The 24,047-nt window shown below is 34.9% G+C and overlaps 1 protein-coding gene and 1 pseudogene across 1 annotated transcript; one reads left to right on the forward strand and one right to left on the reverse strand.

Moving 5' to 3' along the window:
- Window positions 1-443: 443 nt before the first annotated feature.
- Window positions 444-9,955, reverse strand: LOC142616948 (glutamate receptor 2.8-like; annotated as a pseudogene).
- Window positions 9,956-11,613: 1,658 nt separating this feature from the next.
- On the forward strand, window positions 11,614-12,637 carry LOC142616949 (uncharacterized). The gene is made up of 2 exons (XM_075789681.1): window positions 11,614-11,812; window positions 11,877-12,637. The coding sequence occupies exons 1-2, from the start codon at window positions 11,614-11,616 to the stop codon at window positions 12,635-12,637; spliced, it is 960 nt and encodes a 319-aa protein (XP_075645796.1).
- The last annotated feature ends 11,410 nt before the right edge of the window (window positions 12,638-24,047 follow it).

Genomic DNA, 24,047 nt, shown 5'->3' on the forward strand with positions numbered 1-24,047 from the left:
ATTATGCTTTGTAAAGGAAATAAAAAAAATTATATTGGAACCCAAGTTCTATTATATATATATATATATATATATATATATATATATATATATATTGCAAGGAATCTAATTTAATAACATATCACATTATGTACATTGTTTTAGAATCAATATCTTATCATGTATTATATATTAGAAGTTGGGATTATAAGTCGTCGTTGTGCTAAGTGGCTATATCAAATTGCAAGTTATGCCTATGAGCTATGGTTTAACACCAAATGGCAGCACCAAATTGCAACATTTTTTAAGATAAAAACAATAGCTTCTTTGTTCTTATCAAGTTTTCTTCTATTACTTTCAATTCTTCTGGTAAAGTAACAATTATTTTTAATGCATGTTATGTTTTTTTCATATCAACTACTACTTCTTTCTTTTCTTTTCTTTTTTCTTTTTTTATAATATTTTTATTCAGGAATGAAATATTCTCTAGAAGGTGTTCCTGAATCTCCTGAGAAAGTAAATTCAGGTTCCATGTGGACTGAGCAACTTATTGGACTTGTCGAGCAACAAGTGTTCGGTGAGGCATCACATGTGCCTATATGTTGAACATTGTCAATGTCACCACTATCTTTCAATGGTTTATTCCTAAAAGTATTTGAGCTAAGGTCTTTGTTGTCAAAGATTCTTAAGGCATGACAAATTCTTCTCCATATTGAGTTTTTTGAATCAAAGCTGATCCAGATTTGCCGCCTCTCCTTGTAAAGGAACATGGCGAAGGAGATGATGAGAGCTGATAAGGAAGCAACGCCAGCGATGAGGAATAGGCCCCAAAAGCTTTCTAGGCTAAGACTGCCAGAAGAAACCTGAGTGTTGGAGCTTGAATAACTACTATGGTCCCCAACATATGCCTTTTCAATTTCATTCATTTTCTCTCCTTCGGTCACATTTAATACTGCCCATGAAACATCAGATACGAAAGGGGAACCTTTTGGAAAGACCTGAGAGACATTAAAAAAAAAAATCGACATGAAAAACTACAAACCAACACAAACACATACACATGAGAGAGAGAGAGAGAGAGAGAGAGAGAGAGAGAGAGCTTACAAAACCCAGCCCATCTGTCTTATATATGGATCGAACCATGGCATACTTGGAGCAATGTTGTGATAGTAAAATCTTCGTACAAGGGACGTCATCAAAAGCAGCATCTATACCTCCATTTGCACTTCCTTTAGATAAAAGTTCATCCCATTCTTCTATACATTTATATGTCCTAAGCTTAGTTGGATCAAAATTCATTTCTTCCAGAATTCCCAAAACAAAAGAGCCTTCTGGGTAGCCCACATACTCCCCATTCTTAATAAGTTGGTTAACATCAGTAACAGTTGGTTGCAACTGTTGAACAGTTAAGAGTGATGTCAAACTCGCAGTGTAACTTTGAGTGAGAATGAGCACCACAAAAACCCATATGATGACCACAAACCTTGCTAAATTGCTGAACAAGGTCTCCTCTGTAAATTAAATTCAAATGGGCTTTAGAAAATTACATAGTTACATCATAAATGTCAAGTTAATACGATATTTGAGATATCATCTAGGTATAGTACTATTAGTATATTACTTGTTTTAACACATAATAAAGTTGAATTCAAGGAATCTTAGGCTATAGTATTAGTATATGTCACAAGCAATTTTCATATTATAGGCTAGTAAGCAAGTTATCAAATAGTTTATTACTTGATTATTTCATAAGGATGGAAATTCCAAGTTTCTAAAGCTGTTATAAGCCTCCAAGTAGTGCACAAGCTGTTATAGATTGTGCATTTTGCATATGCCTTTTATTGAGTATTTGAATCTTCATTTCTATAATAATAAATGAGAAAATGATGAAAGGAACTTACTTTGTGCAAAAACCATGGTTGAGAAGGAGTACCACAGGCTTGTTCCAATCTCATGTGATGGAGGCCCGCGGAATTCTTCATTTATTCGATGTTCAAGAACCCATACCACAAAGCCAATGAATACAAAGAAAATCCCACTTGTTATCCAAAGGTCCCAAGTTAATGGTTTCAAGAACACCCATGCGTTTTTCCTGTCATTGTCTTTGATTGGCACTACCATTGTTACTCCAGATTCTGTGTATGGCAACGTGAAGTCTACATATTTACTCCTATTTGCAATGATAGTTGTATCAGCAGCCAGAGCATCGAAGTTCTGTCAAAGTAAAATATTTACTTCCATCATTTCCAGTATTATATGTGTGCCCTTGTTTAGATAGATAACAAAATATAGAAGGAAAATGATAAACTAAGAAATATATAGGCTCAAAATGTAATCTTAATTGTTAAAATTAGTAAGCTAAGGATTTTTACTAACCCCAAGGTATACTTGATACACCATATCATCATATGTACCAGCGCTTTCACCATTAGGCTTTGCAAAAGGAATCAACTCATAGTCAACATTATATGGTAAAGCTTTTATAACAGCCTTGAAGATATCTATGTTGTATCCTGTGACCTTTGTTGTGTTAGTGCTAGCATCATGTTCCACCTTAACAAATTCAAAAAAGCCATCATTCACTAGAACTCCTACTCTCAACTTCTTCCCATTTGTTGGAATCTCCCAACCTTTGGGGATAGAGCTTGAATCACCCGGCCATATAATTGGTCCTAGGTTTCTTCTTGAAGTGGAATACGTGCTTGTGTTTGTAGAATTCAACTCCCTTATGAGTCCATTTTCTGGAGTCCAAAATGCAACCCCTCTTTCTCCATTACCATTCACATTAATTATCTGAAAAGTTGATGATTGTAGTTGCCCATTTTGGAGACTAAACTCTCCAGCAAGGCCAGTAAATCTAGTGTCTAATAATGCTTGGCGAAGTTTTGGACCATTTAGAGAGACCCCCATAGTTGCAAGATCAGTTAAGTTACTTGAACCAGTTGTATATTCAAAGCCAAAATTTGTAGTGCCAGCCTTCTCAACTGCCCTGGCTAGTGCTGAAGCAGCATCATATGCCCATAGTCCCTTAACATTCAATTCAACATCCAAAATGTTTGGATTGTCTTGATGGAATTTTGTTTTCCATCAAAGTGTAAAATTTTCAAGCTCAATTGTTTTTGGAACATAAGTTTTTAAACCCAATACGCCTTGCATTGAATCATGTACTGAAGATTCTATTGAGCGAATGGAATTGGTCATCCTACTAGTCATGATCCAAACATAACCCTCACTCATCATTCCAATCTCTTTTGCCTTGGTGAAAAGCCGAGAACCAAGATCGATTGACATGTGCATAATGAAGACTCTAGTTTGCATTGTCATTAACTTATAAAGTTCTTCACCAATTTGGTCATCTAAGGCCAATGGAGGAATGACACTTCGATAAGGGACACGTGCATCAACTTCTTGCAAGGCATCAATCAAGAAGGGTATCATACCTTGTCCATACTCGTTATCAATATAGATTGGCACGACTTCTCTCTATCCATAGGCTTGAACAATCGCACTTATAGCTTTCACTTGAGATGAGCTATTTTGAGAGGCTTGAAAAAAATATAGACTTTGAAGTGAAGTAAGAGAAGGGCTTGTTGCTGAAAATGCTACAATGGGCACTTGGGCTTTCTCCCCAAGATTGATGATAAACTTGGCTTGCATGGAACTCTCTGGCCCTATGATGGCTTGCACTTCTACATTTTTTATCAGGTCTACAGCTGTTGTTGGAAAAAGAAAAAGAAAAAGTGAAATTGAGAAAAAAAATCCAATTTAATGCCCAATCAAACTCTAATCAATGTTGAGCTTTAGAAACAAATGAGAAATAAATGAAAATTTTGGTAATCATCCATTTATGCATAGTTAACGAAGAATATACACTATGTTTAACTTTATAATTTAATATATATTTAACTTTTTTTAATGAAATATATGTTTAACTTTTTACACTTGTGATTTGTTTATGCATAAATGAGTTATAATGTATATATAATTTTATACGCTACTATCAGCTTCTTTAAAACCTTCTTCCCTCTCCTTTTGTGTGTGTGTTAAAATATTTACTTAGTATTCTCAAAAGAAAAGACAGTAGGTTAATCCCACATCAGAAAATGAGTGTGAGTTAAAGAGGTTTAAAGTCTATGCTATATATCCAAGAGTTAGGCCCTTTTAGATATATACCATTGTTAGTTTTTTTAAAACCTTTTCCACTCTCCTTGTGTGTGTGTGTGTTAAAATACTTAGTATTCTAAGAAGAAAAATTATACATGTTCTATTAATATTGTCAAAACACTTGTCTCAATTTCTTTCTTAGTACTCTCATAGTATTCATTAGGGTTTTCCCCAACCAAGAAAAAAAAAAGATGGGATGGAGATGGGACATCCATGATCCCACCCTACCCCACCTCATTACCATTCCTAGGGCTATAGAGGTCTTAGTAACCAATTGAAAAGTTTAACTATTTAATGGAATAATATATGAAGCTAGTTAGAAAAATTCGTAAAAATACCATAAATTTCACATCCTAGAGCATATAATTCATTGTTAAGAAGAGAGTAAAGTGTTGACAACAATAGTCAGCACTCATTAGGAGTACTAAAAACAAATGTGGTTGGAGTGTATGGTCCAATAAAAGTTTGAAATGTGTTAGGTAAGGGTGTACTTTCGACCTATCAACCTTATCAATATGTTGACATCTTGGGTTGGTTTTGCAATGGTTGATGGGTTGAGTTTTTAAATTTTCATTTAACTTTTAGATTACTTTGTTTATGTAGAGCTTTTTAAAATGCTACATCTTCAAATATAAGTATTCCTTAGCCAACTTTTAGCAAACATAAATGGGCAAAAAGCTAAATAAGTTGATGCCAAAAAGAATGGTTGAAATTAAACTAATTTTTTTTATTAGATTTGAAAAAATGACTCCTAACTCAAAACAATTTGATCCCTACACTACATGATTGGTTGGTTTTTAGAACTACTATGAATTGGGTTGAATTAAAGATTTTCCAACTTGTGGGGGCCCAGTCAGGTTAAAAAATACTCCAAACCCAGCCTAACCGGAGCCATACATGCTTAATCATAGGAAATTGTCCATAGCTGCTCGTAACAAAAGAATTGAAGTTGAAAAAAAAAAGTAAGATATTTTGGCCGTGGAGTTAGTGTAATGATTAGAATAAGAGAAGTGCTACGTTGACAGCACTTTCACAACAAATTTTAGATGATATGATTAGTTCTACTTGGAACCACCACTAAAATACTTTCACAATAATTTTCAAGTTCACACTAAGGACCTATGGGTAGAACTCACCCTTGAAAGCTAACTTGCAAGTGTAGGGTACCCAAGAGCTTATAAATATATGGTTAAGCTTACACTTAATCCATGTGGAACAATAAGATCATAACTTACCACCACTTAATCCATGTGAGACACTAGGGTCAGCCTACTCTATCAACATTGACCCAATGGTAGGCCATTCTCTTTTTTTTTTGGCAACTTCACTTACTTATCAGTTATTCAATGACTTAGTAAGCCGTTTTAATCAAGGAAGTCAATACCGTACCGGAGGCTGTACCGGTTTGGCCACCGGTACGATATATTTTGGATACCAGTCAATACCAGTGTACCGTTACGGGTTTACCGCTATTTTATATATATATATATATATATATATATATATATATATTATACACACACCAAAATCTCTAGAACCATGTTTATAAGCATATAATATTTCACTTATATTATAGTAAATATAAAAATTTATCATAAAACACTACTTCAATTCAGAACAAATTATTCATAGTTTTAGACTTTAGTATCAATTAAAAGGAAAAAAAAAAAAAAACACAATATAAAAAATAGAAAACTTAGTTGTTCATTGCATACTAAGAAAACAAATAATACTAGTAAGTTAATGTAAATAAGTTACCATTATGCCCTTACAAAAATTCAAAAATTACAAAACTAAAAAAAAAAAAGCTTTTTTCTGTACTGGCCGGTACGCTCGGTACGGCCCGAAATTAGCCGGTATGGCCGGTATTTTTTTCGATACAAAATAGAAGTGTACTGGTACCGGTGCACTGGTCGGTACGGTATGTACCGGCTAGTACCGGTACGGTATCGACCACCCTAATTTTAATATCCGATTACTCGACATGGTGGTTGGCTTTGATACCAAATCCTAAAAACCATGGGTAGAGCTTGCTCTTGAAAACCGGCTTGCAAAGGGGGATGTTCAAGAGCTTATAAACACATAGTTAAGCTTATACTTAATCCATATGGGATACTAGGATCACATACACACACACACACACACACACACACACACACACACACACACACACATATGTGTGTGTGTGTGTAAAGTTGTGATTTACAACTATATTTTATGTTGCCTTTATTCCATGACAAAAAGTGTTGCATTTACTTTAATTTTTTCCTTGTATTTTGTGGGATTTTATTGTATTGGGTTTAGTATTAAGTTGGTGAAGAATTGAACATAAAATGAAGAATCAGTGGATTTCGCAACTGTCTCGCTAGATTCTAATCCGCGAAAGAGCCACGTGAGAAGCACATGCTGGAAGCTGAAGAGTCGTGCTAGCCTGGAGGATTTCACGAGTGTCTCGCGGGTAAGACCTTCCCGCGAGATACCCACGAAATTCTCTACCTGGAGGATTTTTAAGTGTGATTTTCTTACCCTTCACTCATACTATATATACCTTCATTATTCACAAAAGTATGAGAGGTCATTCAAAGAGAAAAACCCTAAATAGGTTTTCAACAATATACACACCCATCTTTTAGAGAGAGAGCTACTAATCCTTAGTGAAAAATCATCCTAGCCTCTTCTCCTTCCCTCTCTTATTGTCATACCTTGAGAAGAGATTTGTACCCAAACACAACCCACACCAATTCAGAGTGTAGAGAGTGTTTTAAAGCTTGGGAAGCTTTGGGGATTTGCCAAAAGAAGCCGGTGAGGCTTGGCGGATGCAATTGGGTGTATTGCGGGATCCGGAAAGCTAGACAAGACACGATTCCGAAAAGCCTTGTTGGAGTAGGAGCTTGGAGGGCTTAGGTATATTGGGTAGATTATGCTTGGAGGGTCTCTTGCTATTCGTGTATCCCAACTTATTGTCTAGTGGATCGATTTACCGCATGGAGGGTGGCGGAGAGGATTTTCACCGAGTTCTTCGGTTTCCTCTTCGATAACACATCGCCGTGTTATCTTGTGTTTGCATCTCTCTTTTCTTACTCTTGTGCTTTACTTTTATTGTTTGTTGTTCATGTTTATGCATTAGAGAAGTATCGGTTGATTGCGTGTCATTTACTCTTATTTGAGCACTTATTTTAAGTTAGAGTAAAATTAATCTAACCGTAATTTATTAATTAGGGGTCTAAACAGCTCTTGTGTTTTTAACACAAATCCGAGCTTTCAATATATATAAGCTATGTTAACTTTAAACTATTTTACAACACTTAATATTTTTTAATTGGAAGTAAATTTTAACAATTCCACTGTTAGATTAGATCTTCTTATACTCCACATACTTGCAAATTTCAAGATAATATGAGATCAATAACTATGTTATTGGTAAAATATATAATTTTCAAGTTTTTTTATTTAAAATTGTACATAAAAGTTGGGTTTTTAGATCGAATAGTAAATAACATCCGATTGAATTATTAATCCAAAAATTTAATGGTGAGATTTATAGAGAACATGTAATCTAATGGTGAGATTTATGAATTATTAATCCAAAAAAAGGCTTTTTTTTTTTTAAAAAAATCTAGTAAAAAGCTATTAGACAATATAACATAACTTTGAATTACACCTAATACAACTTCAACTACCTAAAACATATATATATATATATATATATATATATATATATATATATATATATATAAGTTGCAGCAAATTGTGAGATGGAGTTCAAACAAGGGACGGTGAATAGAGTTGAATGATGGTCGGAGTTGAAGATGGTGGTGACAAGAAATCATCTCACCCTGACCACAATAAAAGATCACCACAGATCACTGCGTGTGACTGCAAAAACTAGTGACGGAACTGCGAATACAGTACGACTATGAAATTTTTTTATTAGTATACAATAATATATATTATTTGAAAGTTTTGGTTAAAAAATTTTACGCTTGAACCCATAAAATTAAAAATCAGTTTCTCCAAAACCTAAAAGTGGCTACCTAGCTAAAATCTGTAGCCTGTGACCCCTTTCAAAACGAAATCAATATAAAAATATTTTTTTTAATTAACAAAACAAAAAAACAAATCCATTCTTGAAGAAAAAAAGGTTCTTTGCTAGAAAAAAAAATGCAAACAACTAAATATCATAACCATGTGTTTTGCATGACATTTTGGTAGTTGGATGAATCAAAATTAGAAGTTTGAATCCTACCATGTTGTCTAGCTCTACTTAAAGAATTATTTTGTTCTTTTTTTTTTTTTTTGTCATCATAGATTTTGTTACATGGAAAAAGTTTACTTTTAAGCTAATTTGGAAAAAATTCCTCTAACTCAATATGTGATAGTCGAAAATCAAATATATGAATAGTTTTATGAATGGTCACGTAGTAGATTTGAGAAAATTTCTCTAAACTTGTTTAAAGAAAAACTGTTTTTACGATACGAGTATATAAGATTTTACCATATCATTAATAATTTAGATGAATAGTTAAACTGAAAATGACAGCTATCTCTGTCTTAAAATCCCTTACACAAATAGTGAAACTCAGAAATGCTAACTTCAAGCCATTAAATAAGAATATTTAAAATACATTTTTTACTCTCCCCAACTTTAGTACCTCTATCATTGTGGTCTGTTAGTTTTAGAACTTGTAGTTGACATCCTAAACTCTTGAATTTTTGCTAATGTCATATAACCCTTCAATCTAGTTTCATTAATTGTTTACCACTAACCATCCTATACGTCGTTTTGTAAAATGATCACATCAATTAAAAGTTAACCATCAAGTATTTTCTTAGGAGGGTAGTTAAATTTTTTTATTATTTATTATAATATTCGATATACACAATATGGAAGCATATGAATCCTTATTATTTAGATTGGAAATTCCATAGAATGCTAGCAACTGAATTACAAAGCTCTTGACAAATTTAATAAAGCAAAATTACAGTCATACTAATCCTCTAATATTTAATAATCAATGAACAAGTGCATGCTTACAAAAATAAATAAATTAACAAGTGCATGTTCTTACTTAAAATATTAATATATAATGATAATAATAATAAATAAATAAAAAGGATGCCGTACGTTCTTCATAGATTCCAATTTTATAATTTCGGTCTAACCGCATCTTTGGCTTCCAAAAGCCTCTCTTAAACTAAAATCTGAGAATCGACAATGAACTCCTATGATGAATTGAACCATCATCTACGAAATACTAGATACTACATGAATAACAAAAGGAATTATTAATTCAAATTTTTTGTAATGTCTTCGTTTAGTACCAGTGGAGAGAAAATTTAACGTTGTAGATCACATTATTAATCACATAATCCCATTAATCCAATGCTGCAACTACGAAGGGTCCCAATCCAGTAAGATGAAAATACTGCAGAGAGTGATTTAAAAAAAAAAAAAAAAAAACCCTAAAGCTATCTAACATGAGATTGAGATCTTACCTACAGTCTACAGTCTGCAGGTGGGGATGAATAAGAGGGAGGGAGATTTACCTGCAGCAGCTGCTTCAACAACATCACTTTTGGCGTCTCTGGAGCTAAGAAGTAGCCTAGTTTTGTAGTAACTATTGGAGGCATAGAAGTCTGCAAGGGCCATGTTGATGCAACTCAGACCCATCTTCCCAGTCCATGTATCGAAGTCAAGAATCACACCCACGTTAACTGAGATTGTCGGGTTTTGTGCCTTGGCTAAGAAATTACTCTTAGAAAGAATAATGAAGAACAAGAATGGAAAAGCAATTCTGGTAGGGATCTTCATGATTATGCTTTGAATACCTTGTAAAATTCATCATCTTATTACTCTTATTTATAGGACAAGGTCAGATAGTTTTTTGCTTTTTTTTTTTTTTTTTTTTTTTGCTATATAGGTCAGATAGTCAAACTCAGGACAAGACTATTAAATTATATATCTTTGAAAAGTAAAACACCAAAAAATGGCAAAATACCAGCTTTGACTAAAATAATTAGTGTTTTACTATTGTTTAAGAAATATTTAGTAAATTAACTATCACCTTTTTAAAAATCGAATTTGAAAAACTCAATTTTTACCCATAACTTGAATTTATGAAAACCGAGTTCCATAAATTTCATTAGTAATTAAAAAGGTGACATGATAATTAAAATTTTATCCATACTCAAAGTTTTACAGACTCGAGTACCTTAGGATATTTTGATGATAGCCTACAGCTTCCTATGAGTTTCTTGGAAAAATTTTCTATGTCCAAGTTAGTTTTTTATTGTGTTTTATCAGCACTCTGTTTACAAGTTAATTCAAGGAAAGCTCTCTTTCTCTCCCTCACACGCCAACACCGTCAGGTATCAGAAGTCAAAACTACAATAACCAACTAACACAAGTTTTTGACAAAAGCATGATTGGTGAGTTATAGATTTGAAACTAAATATTACTTGAGTTTATAAAACTCAAGTTATACATGAAATTTTATATTTTTTAATAGGAAATTCAAACTGATGCTCTTAGAGTATTAGTTAACAATCTATTTAAAGAAAGTTTTTATGAGAAAAGAAAAAAAAAAGCAATTAATGTTATGACTGTTTTTTTCATTTCTCATAAAAGTGGTGTCAAAATTTTTCTAAAATTGATTGTTAACTGTTGCCCTATTGGCACTTGTTAGCATAACCCTTTTTTAATTCCAGGTCAGCAGGACCACTGTGGCAAATTTTTAAATAACTTAATTTTCATAAACACGAGTTATGAGTCAAACTTGAGTTTTGAAAAAAATGGTAAATTGCTAAATATTTCCTAAACAATAGTATATTACTAAATATTTCGCCAAATAATACAGTAGTATTTAGCCATTTTAACCTTAATAAATTATGAGTTATGATTATTACACACAAATTATCAAGTCAAGATTTTAGGTTGAAAACAATATCAGAAGGGTAAGCCTGAGGATGAACTAGGATTGAAGCAAGGCTGAAGCAAGTATTGAGTGCTGAGTAGTAGACCTTCAGGCAGAGAGGTAGGGCTTCAAAACAGAGCACTGGAAGACTTGCAGCAAAAACACTTATACAACACTCTACAAAAGCAAATACGACTTGTAGTTCAGAATTAGTTGTCTTAGTAGTTTAGTAACTATTTACATAGACACGTGTAATGTTTTGATTGGTTGTAAGGGCTAGATCCGTAAAAAGCGGAGTTAGTTAGGCACATATATTCTTTAGCTCTTGTATCAATTCTTGTATAAATAGGCTCTTGTACATTCTTTTCTAATTAATACAATACAGAAATTTCTTTCTTAAATTCTCAGATATAACTGAAGTACTGGGGCAGAAAAGATCAGCCAGCAACCTTACAAACCATACTGTGTTACCTAACAAGAAAATTGTGGTTTCTCAGAGTGGTAAGGAAAATGTTCAGATATTGGCAGAGGCTGTTTATCAGCCCTGCCAGAAGCAATGAGTCTTTTAGTATGGAATTGTCGTGGGCTTGGGAACCCATTGACAGAAGATCAGCTTGCAACTTTGGTGTGGGCAAAAGATCCCTCTGTTGTGTTTATAGCCGAAACATGGATAGATAAGGCTAGGCTAGAACAAGTGAAAAGAAGAATTCAATTCAAAAATCTGTTTGAGGTTCCGAGAAGAAATAAAGAAGGAGGTTTGGCACTCTTTTGGAAGGAAGATTTCAACTTAGATATTGAGACTTTCTCTCCCAACCATAGACACCACCATTAATAAAAACAGACCTGATGAATGGAGATTCACTGGTTTCTACGGTGAACTAGATACTCACAAAAGGCATGAATCGTGGACCAAACTGAGAGATTTGAAAAGCAAGAAAACTTCACCATGGTTATGCGCGGGGGATTTTAATGAGATTACTCTCCAGTTAGAAAAGGTGGGAGGAAGACCAAGACCACACTCACAGATGCAACCTTTTAGGGATGTCTTGGATGATTGCAATTTCATTGACCTGGGATACGTGGGTTTTCCTTATACTTGGCATAAGCATTTTGAGGATTACACAATCTTTGAGAGACTTGACAGAGGACTAGCCACCGCGGATTGGTTCACTATGTTCCCAGGTACAAAAATCCACCACCTTGATGTTACTACCTCTGACCATAAACCGTTGTGGATAACACCGGAAGGGATGGATTCTAATTTCCACAAACCCTTTAGATTCAAGCAAATGTGGTTAACAGATGAAGGGTGCACTGACACCGTACAAGCCGTGTGGAGGGAGAGAGTTGCAGACCCATGGGATACTAGAATCCTCAATAAACTAGACAAGTGTGGAAGGGCATTGACAAAATGGAGTAAACAATGTTTTGGAAGTGTTAGAAGAGAGCTAGAAACTAAAAACAAACTACTCCAACGTGCAGAAAAGGAAGCAGCTCGGACTGGGAACTCCACTCGTATGAAGTTGCTAGAAAGGGAGATCAATCAGTTGCTTGTTAAGAAATCCATGATGTGGGGCTAATGCTCAAGAATTATGTGGCTTAGAGACGGTGACCATAATACAAAATTCTTCCATAGTAAAGCCTCACAACGACGCCGTCAGAACTATATCACCAAGCTACGGGACGATACGGGTAATTGGTGTGTTGGACAAGACCACGTACATGACACTATTTTGAACTTCTACCAAACCCTTTTCTCATCTGTTGAACCTAGCGGCATGACTGATGTGATAGAAGTTATACCACACGTGGTTACACCCAATATGAACATAAAGCTTGAGAGTGTTTTTACTATTGAGGAGGTGGAGAAGGCAGTAAAACAGATGGCTCCCTTAAAATCCCCAGGCCCCGATGGTATGCCCCCTTTGTTTTATCAAACTTATTGGTCTTTGGTTGGGTCTAATGTCACTCACTCCATTTTGCGCTATCTTAACACTAGTGTGCTACCGCAATCACTCTATCACTCTTTTATCACCCTAATTCCTAAGGTTAAGAACCCAGAATTTGTGACTCAATTTAGACCTATAAGTTTGAGTAATGTGCTTTATAGAATTTTCTCAAAAGTTTTGGTAAATAGATTGAAAATTATTATGCCTCAGCTCATTTCAGAACGCCAAAGTGCTTTTATGTCTGATTGTTTGATTTCAGATAACATCCTGGTGGCTTTTGAAACTTTACATTACATGAGAAATCACAATAATGGTAAAACAGGTTTTATGGCTTTAAAACTGGACATGAGTAAGGCATACGACAGGATGGAGTGGTCTTTTATGGAGAAAGTCTTGATGAAAATGGGTTTTCAAAATAGATGGGTGAAATTGGTGATGACATGCATTACCACAGCTTCATATTCGGTTTTGATAAATGGGGAACCCCATGGCCACATCACCCCATCAAGGGGTCTTCGACAAAGGGACCCCCTATCCCCATATCTTTTCCTTATGTGCACAGAAGGACTGCATGGACTGATAAGTAAAGTAGCAAGCAATGGAGATATCTGTGGTGTGTCTATTTGTCGAAACGGACCCAAGCTAACTCATTTACTTTTTGCAGATGATAGCTTAATCTTTTGCAAGGCTACAGATAATGAGTGCCAAACTTTGTTGAATATTCTTGCTACTTATGAGAGTGCCTCTGGTCAACAAATAAACAGAGCTAAAACCACACTCTTTTTTAGCAAGTCCACCAACGATGATATGAAAAATAGGATTAAAGATATGCTTGGAGTAGAGGTAGTGCATCAATATGAGAAGTACCTGGGTCTCCCTTCCCTAGTTGGCAGAAACAAAAAAGAGAGCTTCGCTCATATTAAGCAGCAGATTTGGAAGAAGTTACAAGGGTGGGAATCAAAACTCTTATCTCAAGCTGGTACGGAGATTCTTATTAAAGCTGTTGCCCAAGCTCTCCCCACCTATACTATGTCTTGCTTTAAGTTACCTCTCACTTTGTGCAATGAAATTGAATCTTTGATTCGTAGATTTTTTTGGGGACAAAAAGGTGATGGTCGAAAAATTCATTGGATGAAATGGGCGGACTTATGCAAACCTAGGACACAAGGAGGGTTGGGTTTCAAAGATTTAGCTATGTATAATGATGCACTCTTGGCTAAGCAAATGTGGAGACTCCTTTATGATACCCAATCACTGTTTTACAACGTTTTTAAAGCCAAAATTTTCCCAAACACCACTGTGATGGAAGCAAAAAATCCGAATAATGCATCATATGCTTGGAAGAGCATAATTAAGGGAAGAGAAGTAATAAAGCGTGGAGCGGTCTAGCGAATTGGCATGGGGAATTCCATTCAGGTGTGGGATGATAATTGGTTACCTGTGAAAAACAAACCAAAAGTTTTATCACCAAGGATGGCAGGGGTCTGGTACGGTTTGGGTGAGTGACTTGATAGACCCAGTGAGTAGAACCTGGAAGGAAGATATGCTTGACCGAGTCTTTTATGACTTTGAAGCCGCTATTATAAAAAACATTTATTTGTGTCGCTCCATTCAAGAAGATGTGCTGCTTTGGCCTTTTAATCATGATGGGGAATACTCTGTTAAATCGGGGTACAAATTCTTACAGGAAGCCAACACACTCCAGTAGCCAAGACCCTCAACCACAGAAGCAATGAAACCTCTATGGAAAAAAATTTGGGGCTTGGACGTGCCAAACAAGGTTAAAAACCTGGTTTGGAGTGCGTGCACAAATTCCTTACCTACCAAAGTGAATCTGGTCCGCCGCAAAATCACCACAGACAACGTGTGTGATAATTGCAGACAACACTAGGAGGATACGATCCATGCCCTGTACCACTGCCCTGTGCTGAACCCATTGTGGAGTCAAACTCCAATGTGGAGCCACGAAGCACTCAAGGGCAGCAGCGATTTTACTGACGTAATAGACTTTGTTTTTGCAGGAAATAAGGATCCGGAGCTATTCTCCATCGTCATATGGAATTTGTGGAATCGCCGGAATAATCTTCGACTAGGCAAGGTTGCTCTGCCCATTGACCGAATAACAGAGCATGCGAGAGAAAGAAGATTTGAAGCTTTTGCCCCTCTAGTGCTCCACACTCCTAACCAGAATCAACAACAGAAGGTTTGGTCTCCTCCAGAAGCCCAAGGTTTTAAAGCAAACTATGATGCAGCTACATTTGTTGAAGAAAATAAGGTGGGTCTGGGAGTTGTCATTCGTAACAGCAACGACGTCGTTCTGGCTTCGCTGACACAACAAATCCCATTATTAGCCAGTGTGATCGAGCTAGAAGCGCTAGCAGCGAGACGAGCGACGGAACTTGCACTAGAGATTGGTCTCGACAATATTGTTCTTGAAGGTGACAACGAGTCTCTGTTCAAAGCTTTGAAGAGTGGAGATAGAAACTTGGCACAACATGGTCACATTATAAATGATACTCTGTTTCTCAGTTCCTTTTTTTCGAATTTCAATGTATCATTTGTACGTAGACAAGGGAATAAGTTAGCCCATTCTCTAGCTGGTAAGACAAAAGACATCTCTCATATGTCCGTTTGGATGGATAAGGTGCCACCAGATCTTGTACCAGTTTTTCAGGTTGACCATCCTAGCCTGACTTAATATAAGTTTTTGTCTGGATTCTCAAAAAAAAAAAAAAAAAAAAAAAAAATTCTCACAAACAAGTCAGAATTTCATTAAAAAGACCCATCAAGATTCGTGCAAAAATAGTTTTTCAATTATGTTTGTTCAACTGCATGCCTACGGTTTTGTCATTTCCAAGCCAAGGTATAAAAGCAATATTAAGGCACATATTTCAAGACTTTTGGAGTGCGATAGTTTGAACACAAGTATAGAAGTTCTTCCAACTTCCAAGCTCTCTTGAAACATCAACCGAAAATTCAAGATCAAGACAAAGTTCGAACAATATTTTAACTGAATCAATGTAACTGGTGAAAATTCCACGACTAAGAAACAGATTTTGAATTACTTTTTGTAATGGGTGACACTTCAGTTTGTAATATTCATATAATAAAATTTATAGTATCTCTTTTTTGAAAAGAAAAAAAAATGTTGGTAGTATCTCTAACACTCTACTCTTTGACTTTTGCAACCATAAATTATGAGTTCTAGATAGACTCTTTAATTTTATGCACTGAGAGGGAATTACAACAAAATTTATTACAAAATCAACAATTTATAATTTTTGGGATTTAAAATAATGTCATGTTTCATTTTAATAGGTGATTGAGTTAAAATGTGTATTTCTTTGCCTCTTTTTCACTTGCTTGTGCCAAAGCCAAAGGTGCACTCCTTGCAATCTATTTTAAGGTTTTAACTGGTTTAACTAATAAAATTTATTATCATTAAATAAGAAATTTGAGGTTTGAATATCACCTATATTAAATTTAATGGGTGTTTTGGCTTAATAGTAAAAAATTATTATTATAATTTTGTTTTAAAGAGTTTTAACCTATAATATCCACTTCTGATGATACTTTTTATCATCAGATCAAGACACTAATCAGTTTTTTATGTAGGTAAGGATTGGACTCCAATCTGTTATTCAATTAGGGACTTTACTAGTTGAACAAACTAAAATTCACAATTATTATTATAAAATAGATGTTATATGTTAAAATTTTATTTTATTTTTAAAAAATAAAATAAAAATAAATAACGATCGCCAAGCAGCAGCCAGAGCTCATCAAATAGGCCATGAGATAGCATGGAATATTTGTCAACTCATGTGTCCTACTCCTCATTTTGGACGTACCTGTTGACTGTTAAGCAAACTGCAAAGTTATAAGTTCTCTTCATCTTCTGACTTCTCTGCGCCAAGTTCCCCTTATCTCCATGTCCATGGTATCTACCAAGTGCTGGACTAAAATAAAAATAAAAAAATCTCTTCATATCCGTTTACCTTGACCAAACAAAATATTCATGGTCGTATGCAGTGGCGGTTCCAGGAATTTTTCCTAGGGTGTTCCTAAAAAATTTTCCCATAAAATTTTTTTTTTGAGTACGTGGTTTTTTTATCAAATATTTGTTCATAATTCTAGCAAAAGAATACACAATAAACTATAAGTTTATTTGAAATATTAATAAAATTATTAATTATTGTTGTTTATTTGTTTCATTAATTTGTTTGTCTTTTATAAATTATAATTTGTTATATTGTTGTTTTATTAATTATAAAATTATTAATTGTTGTTTAGTCTAACATAATTTAATTTGTTTGTCTTTTATAATGTATTGGTTAATTATACTACTTTAATTATTGTTGTTTAGCGTAACAATAAACTATATTGCTTTAATTTGTTTGTCATTAATTATACTGCTTTAATTTGTTATATTGTTTAGTCTTATATGCATATTACACTAAAAGAGTCACTAATTACGCATCTCATGTGCAGCATAATAATTAAAGCAGTGTAACCCAACCCCATGTGCCCATCTACCCCCACCCCACTCAACAGACAAGCACATTGGTATAAGCCTCATGCCTGATACCCCCGATCACAATAGCTAACTGCCAATCAGAAAATTTCACAATCACAAATTACAATACACATTACACATATCTCACTAACACTAACACCAATACCAACACCAACACCAACACCAACACAAACTGACCAACACCAATTGATAAGAATAAGATAAAGCCAAATTTAAAAAGTAAAAAAAAAAGGCAAAAAACAAAATATTAATAAAGCTACCAATCACAAACTCACAGTTCAAAAGAGAGAGTTAGACTCTTAAAAGAATAAAAAGCTCATTCATTAATTTTATTTCATTTGATAGATTTCCTTTCAGAGAGAGAGAGAGAGAGAGAGACTGCGAGAGAGTCAGAGAGAAAAAGAGAGAGAAATACCTTGAGATCCCGATCACCGAGCACCGACCACCGGAGCAGTTGTGCGATCCCGATCTGCGATCGGCGATGAGTGATGAGGCCCAATCTGCGATGAGGCAATGAGGCGACGGAGGCGCGATCTGTGATGAGGCGCAATCTGCGCTGAGCGACGACGAAGACGAGCGAGCTGCAAGCGACGTGACCGTGGGTTTGGTTTGCTCTGTATTGGGGTTTGGTCTACTCTGTCTGTATTGGGGTTTGCTTTGCTTTGCGAGCAACGTGACCATGGGTTTTTTTTTTTTTTTTTGAGAGAATCTGTGGGTTTGCCGTGGGCTTGCCTGTGCCTCTGTTACAATATATATATATATATATATATATATATATATATATATATATATATATATTCATATTTTAGTTCAATTTTTTTTTGGGTTTTTTTTTTTTTTTTGCTTGAAAGTAGAACAAATAAATTTTTTTTTTTTTAAATTTGAGGGTTTTCCTAATTTTGTTGGGGCTGTTCCTGATATCTTCATATGTAAAAAATTTTAATTATTATATATAAAAAAAAAATTTCAAGTCAGGGTGTTCTTGGAAACACCTTGACTTGTACGTGGCGTTGCCACTGGTCGTATGTGTCAGTCAGCGTAAGAAACGTGGCGCTGCCACTGGTCGTATGTGTTATATAGAATGACATTTCTATATAATTAAATAAAATTTAAAAAAAATGTAAATATAGAATGGGGGAAAATAAACAGAGGGGCATTCCATGCAGCCAGGTCCCATCTTTTCTTAAGATATCTAGCTCCTGTTTGGTATATCCACTTAAACACATGTTTTCAGTTTTTAGACAATATTACACGTATTTTCACATATTTTTTCACCCACACGTATTTTTACACATATTTTTAAACAATAATTTTTAATTTTTAAGTGCATGTACCAAACATCCTGATAATCTATAATCTATATATATATATATATATATATATATAAAAGAAGAAGAGTTTGAGTGGTATTGTTCGGCACATAGATTACGGTTTTGTCGAGTTATTCTGGTTTTGTTATGCAAGCAATACCTCTAAGGTTTTTTTTAATATTTTATGGAGAGAGAGAGAGAGAGTTCGGTGATATTGAGAGAGGAGGAATTAAGAGAGAACGTGAAGAGTGGGTGGATTATATTATAGTGTAAAAAAAATGGGTGATTGGACGTGATTTGACAAGTAAATAGTTTAACTAATATGAATGTAATTACCTTATTTTGTCTGATTTTTTTTTTTGACTTGAAACCAAACACAACTTCTTCTCTTTTTTTTTTTTTTTTTTTTTTTTAGCATCTCCAGTAGTATAGCTAAACCCTGAATTCTCTCTAAAATGGAGAATAAAACCATAAAACATTGCTCTAACACTCTCTCCAAATCTCAAAAAGTTTTTTTGCTCATGAGCAGCACGTCTCCATGGCCGATGGGTTACTGTAGATTAGGAATAGAATTTATGTCATTAAAAATTTTCTAAAGCTAATTATTATATTAATTTTTTCTCTTTCTTATTCATTTCTTTTTACACACACTCTCATTTTCTTCATTTCTTTTTCTTCAACCAACAAAATCAAAAAACTTGAATAAAAAAAAGAATTTAGCCTAGCATATAAAATTTTAGCCTTTTCTCAATGGGCAACAAAATCACAATTGGAATTGATGAAGCATGATTTCTTTTCGTCAGTATGTTCCTTGTTAATACGATGGACGACCTGAGATCCTATGTAAGAGATAACACTAAATGGATAATGGCATTGGTTTAGGGCCTGCCAAGGCCTCCGATGCTTAAGTTAGCTCAAGCTATTTAGGAATCTCAATTCTGTAGAGTAATTTATGTGTGCTCATGTTTTTTTACCTATCTTTCCTGGCTTCTATATAGCCTTATGCTAAGTTAATGCTTAGTATAACGTTACACTACATCTGGAGGATTTAATGCTTAATGATGGCCATTTAATCCCGATGTTTGCTATCTATAATGGACCTTTAACTGCACATTATTGGATGGAGATAACGGTTCCGTGCTTATTTATCACTCGATCATTGAATGTTGTTTTGAATTAATGCATTTACGCTCGTCTATACTCTTACTCATCATTATTATGGACAGTTTACGAGTGACAAATGACCATTTATGCCCTACTCGTTAGTTACCCCTTTTATTCCTTTGTCGTCCTTTGTTTGGATGAGCAAAGGAATATGGAAAGTTCTTCTTGGGCAGGTCAGTTTATTCATGTCCCGAGATTCTTGTCTCATCACATTTATTATGGTGCGACATTTTCGTTAGATGATTTCCACATTCCCTTCCCTTGTTGGCCGCACATGTGTTCTTTCCTTATGTTTCCCACGCATTGATTTTGCTTCCTTTTTTAGCAAAAAACTCTTCATATCCTCCTTCTTCCTCATTATATGCTGTACTTGAAGTCTAAAACAAAAAAGAAAGCTCTGCACCCTCTGTACGGTAAGACTCCTTTTCCTCTAGATTCCATTAATGGTTTATTTTGCTTTCATTAGGCAGGAAGCTCTCTTCATTTCATTCTTCTTTGCTAGATTAGGGGTATTTCTTAAGTTCTCTGGTAAGCATCGTCCCCAAGTTGGTTTGTTTTTACCTCAAGATTCTGGGGCCTTTAGACCGGTTTTGACTAGCCTTTTTCCCTTGATTCATCGTTCTTTGATTGCTCATCACCTAGAGATGATTACTATAGAGTATAGAGACACCGACGTTAGGTCTAGCAAGCTAGAAATTGGCCCATCATTGAGTAGTGAGTCTACTGATAAAGATTTTGAAATCGTGATGTCGAAACGCTCGTCGTCTTCAAAGCCCTCCTCTTCTTCAAACCCCTCTTCTTCTTCTTCTTCGTCTTCAATCCCTTTTCATGCTCTCTTTGAGTCTTGCTTTTTAGAATAGGGACACCTGAAATCTATGCGAAAAAGGTTCCAATATCCTAGAGGGGTCGTTACAAGATTACCTCGTCCCAATGAAAAAGCCTGTTCCTTTGCTCATGGTGAGGTGAGTTTTTACGAAGATACCTTTTCATGTGGCCTTCATTTTCTTGTTCATCCTTTCATCATGCAACTTATTTCTGCTCTCAATGTTACACCTGGCCAGCTCGTCCCTAACGCATGGAGGATGATTATTAGTTGTATGTCAATTTGGGTATCTGTCCATGATGAGGACATGATAATCTTAAATGAATTTCTTCACTTATATTGGCTGAAACCTTCTACCCACTATGGGTATTTTGAAATCTTGCCTTGGAATAAGGAGTCTAGGATCGTCCGTAGCTTTCCTACTTCCTTTATTGACTGGAAGTCACGATACTTTTTCGTTTCTGGATCCGGATGGGAAACCATGACTGATGACCTGTGGGGTGAGGTCCCGTGGTTGCTACGGAAATGGGAAACTCCCTCTCTTGGTGCGTCTCTCTACCTTTTCATTAGACCAGCTGTTTTAACTTATCATTCTCTGATCTTTCCTTGTTAACTTGTCTTGCGGTTTCTGATCGTCTTACATTGGAAGAGCGTTATCAAGGACAAGTTCAAGCTGCTCTTGAGTTCGCCCTTACTATCGACAATTTTGACGACTTGGTAGATCCTTGTCATTTATACGAATGTTGCCTTGAACTTGAACTTTCCGCATTTGTTTTAAAGAAGATTGCTCGGGAAGAGAAAAGTAGGTTTAACTTGCCCTTCTTTCTTATTTCCTCTTTCTTTATAAGAGCTTAGCTTTCTAACCTTCTATTTTGCAAAAATGGCTACCAAGTATAACAAAGATAAATACGCTCATGTGAAGAGTTTGAAGAACAAGCCTTTGTCCCTGCCCCCTTGTCTCTCTTTGGTACCTCGTCTTCTCCTACGCCTTCCCTTGAGATGATGACCTTCACTCTTCCAACCTTTCGCTCCAAAGGGAAGGGTAAGGTTGGCAAGAGTGTTTGGGAAGATCCTGCCACAACTCTTGGATAAGCTCACAACGTCATTTCTGATGACGAGCTTACAGGTCTTTCGTCCATCCCTTCCCACGAGCTGGTCAGTCGCCATATTCATAAACTGGTGCAAGTATTTTACTCAGCTACTTTCCATTACTCATTGAGTATTTACACCTGTTAAGAGTTTAGACCCTTCTTTCATTTTCCAGGTTTTTGGTGAATCTCTGCGCTTGACAATTGATTACCTGAGCAGTAAAGAGAAGGTGGTGGTGGCAAATATCAAGGTTGAATCAATTGAAGTTGAGGGCTCGAAGTTAAGGAAGGATCTAATTGAGACAATGGACCAAGCGACGACGGCCAAGGAGAAAGTGAAGGAACTTAAGGAAGCATTGAAAGTGGAAAAGAGGCTCGTCATCCAAAAGGACGAGGAAGTCCAAGCTGCCCTTCTGAAGACAGACGAAGAACATGAGAAGGTGATCTCCAAGTTTATTGAGTCTGATTGCTTCTCTGATCTTTAATTCGTCCAGTACTTCAAAGGCTTCAAGCTCCTACGTAGGTGGATGATGAAGCATCATGGTTAGGTAGCAGACTTTTCAAACCTTGATTTTGAAGCCATCGATACTGAGACCCTTGCCAACGAGACTAAGGAGAAAGAAGATTTTTTAAGTACTGTCATGCATTGCATTTGCATTTCTTTTAATCATTTAGCATGATGTGTGCTTTTAGTTTTGGTCATAAATTTTTTTTTGAAATCAAAAAGATTTTTATATCTTTTGTATTACACATCATGAATATGTAATTGAGGTTGGCCTATTATCTTTACATAACATGCTTGTGTACCTTGTTTAGCTTGGATGAGCTTTTTTTTTTTATTGCACTTTGCTAGTTTTGGCTATGTGGTGCATGTTGTGTGGGAATTGTCTATGATTTTTGATCACGTGATCTTAATTTTGAAGTCACATGCTTTTGATTGTAAGGACTAAAAAATCCTAAGAGAAATGCATAAATAATCATCTTACCACTGTTTACTAGTCAATCATGAATACCTTAGTGCATATCATAAGATTTTGTGCTCGAGAAAGTGTAGCACATGCACAAAAAGAATATAAGGTGTAGCCTCGGTTATAATGAATTCAAATAAAATAAAATTGGTATGTACATTATCTAGCCTAAATATCAATTTATCAAATGAAATAAAATTGGTGTGTACATTATGAGGCAATATAAGAAACTTCATGATTGCAAGCTTGTATTCTAGGAGATGTGGGAATTATATGATGTAACTCTTTAGGTGATAGTCACTTTGAAATTCATGTGATGAATTCTATAGAAAATGTGATTGATTACTATTTACTTATCACCTCACATGTATCCCATGTTTTTGCTAGTTGCACATACTGCACAAGTTATTCTTTGCTAAACTTAGTACATGAAATTGCGTGTGAATTTTTTTGGCCATCCAAGATTATATGTTCTTTGATTTTGATGCAAAATATGTTAAATGTTTGAGTTTTGGGGACAAAAAGCTGAAAATATTGTTTTTGGAAGATCTAGGTTGAACTCTGGTGTTTTTGAAAAACATGTAAACTCATTCTCATGCATTTCATTCATAAAATTCCTTGGTTTGAGTAGTTTTTGCATAATCTTCTGCTGTTTTTCAAAAAATTCAGTTTTCCAAAATTTCGATCGATTGAATGTGTTTTTCGAGAAAATCCTTTGATTTTTAATTATTGCTCTCTGCGTGACTCGATTGGTATTTGATCAATGCTCGACTGATCGAAACTGAAAATTTTTCAGTTTCTAAGTTTTTGACCAAATTTTTTCATGCATCATTTATGTTTAGGATTCACATGCATTGCACTGTCTTTTTTTTTTTTTTTTTGGTATCCATCTTGCAGTCATATTTCTCATTGTTTTTACACATAACATGCATACACTTTACTAAATTGGGTACCCAACTTGATTTAAAAATTGATTGATTAATTTTTGAGTCATTTGTACATTTTAGTATATGCTATATTTTATGTGTGAACTATAGAAAATATTTTTTTAAGAGATATGATGGATAATCAATGTGCAAATATTTTCTTTACTTGATTGAGTTCAAACACCATCTGTTTATAGGTCATATAGTGTCAAGTTTGCAATTATT

Source organism: Castanea sativa, chromosome 11 (genome assembly GCF_040712315.1).
Source record: "Castanea sativa cultivar Marrone di Chiusa Pesio chromosome 11, ASM4071231v1".
NCBI lineage: Eukaryota > Viridiplantae > Streptophyta > Magnoliopsida > Fagales > Fagaceae > Castanea > Castanea sativa.

Coding starts and splice junctions, on each gene's coding strand:
- LOC142616949 (XM_075789681.1), top strand. CDS start 11,614: ATGAGTCTTTTAGTATGGAATTGTCGTGGGCTTGGGAACCCATTGACA. Junction 11,813..11,876: donor GAGAAGAAATAAAGAAGGAG/GTTTGGCACTCT, acceptor TCCCAACCATAG/ACACCACCATTAATAAAAAC.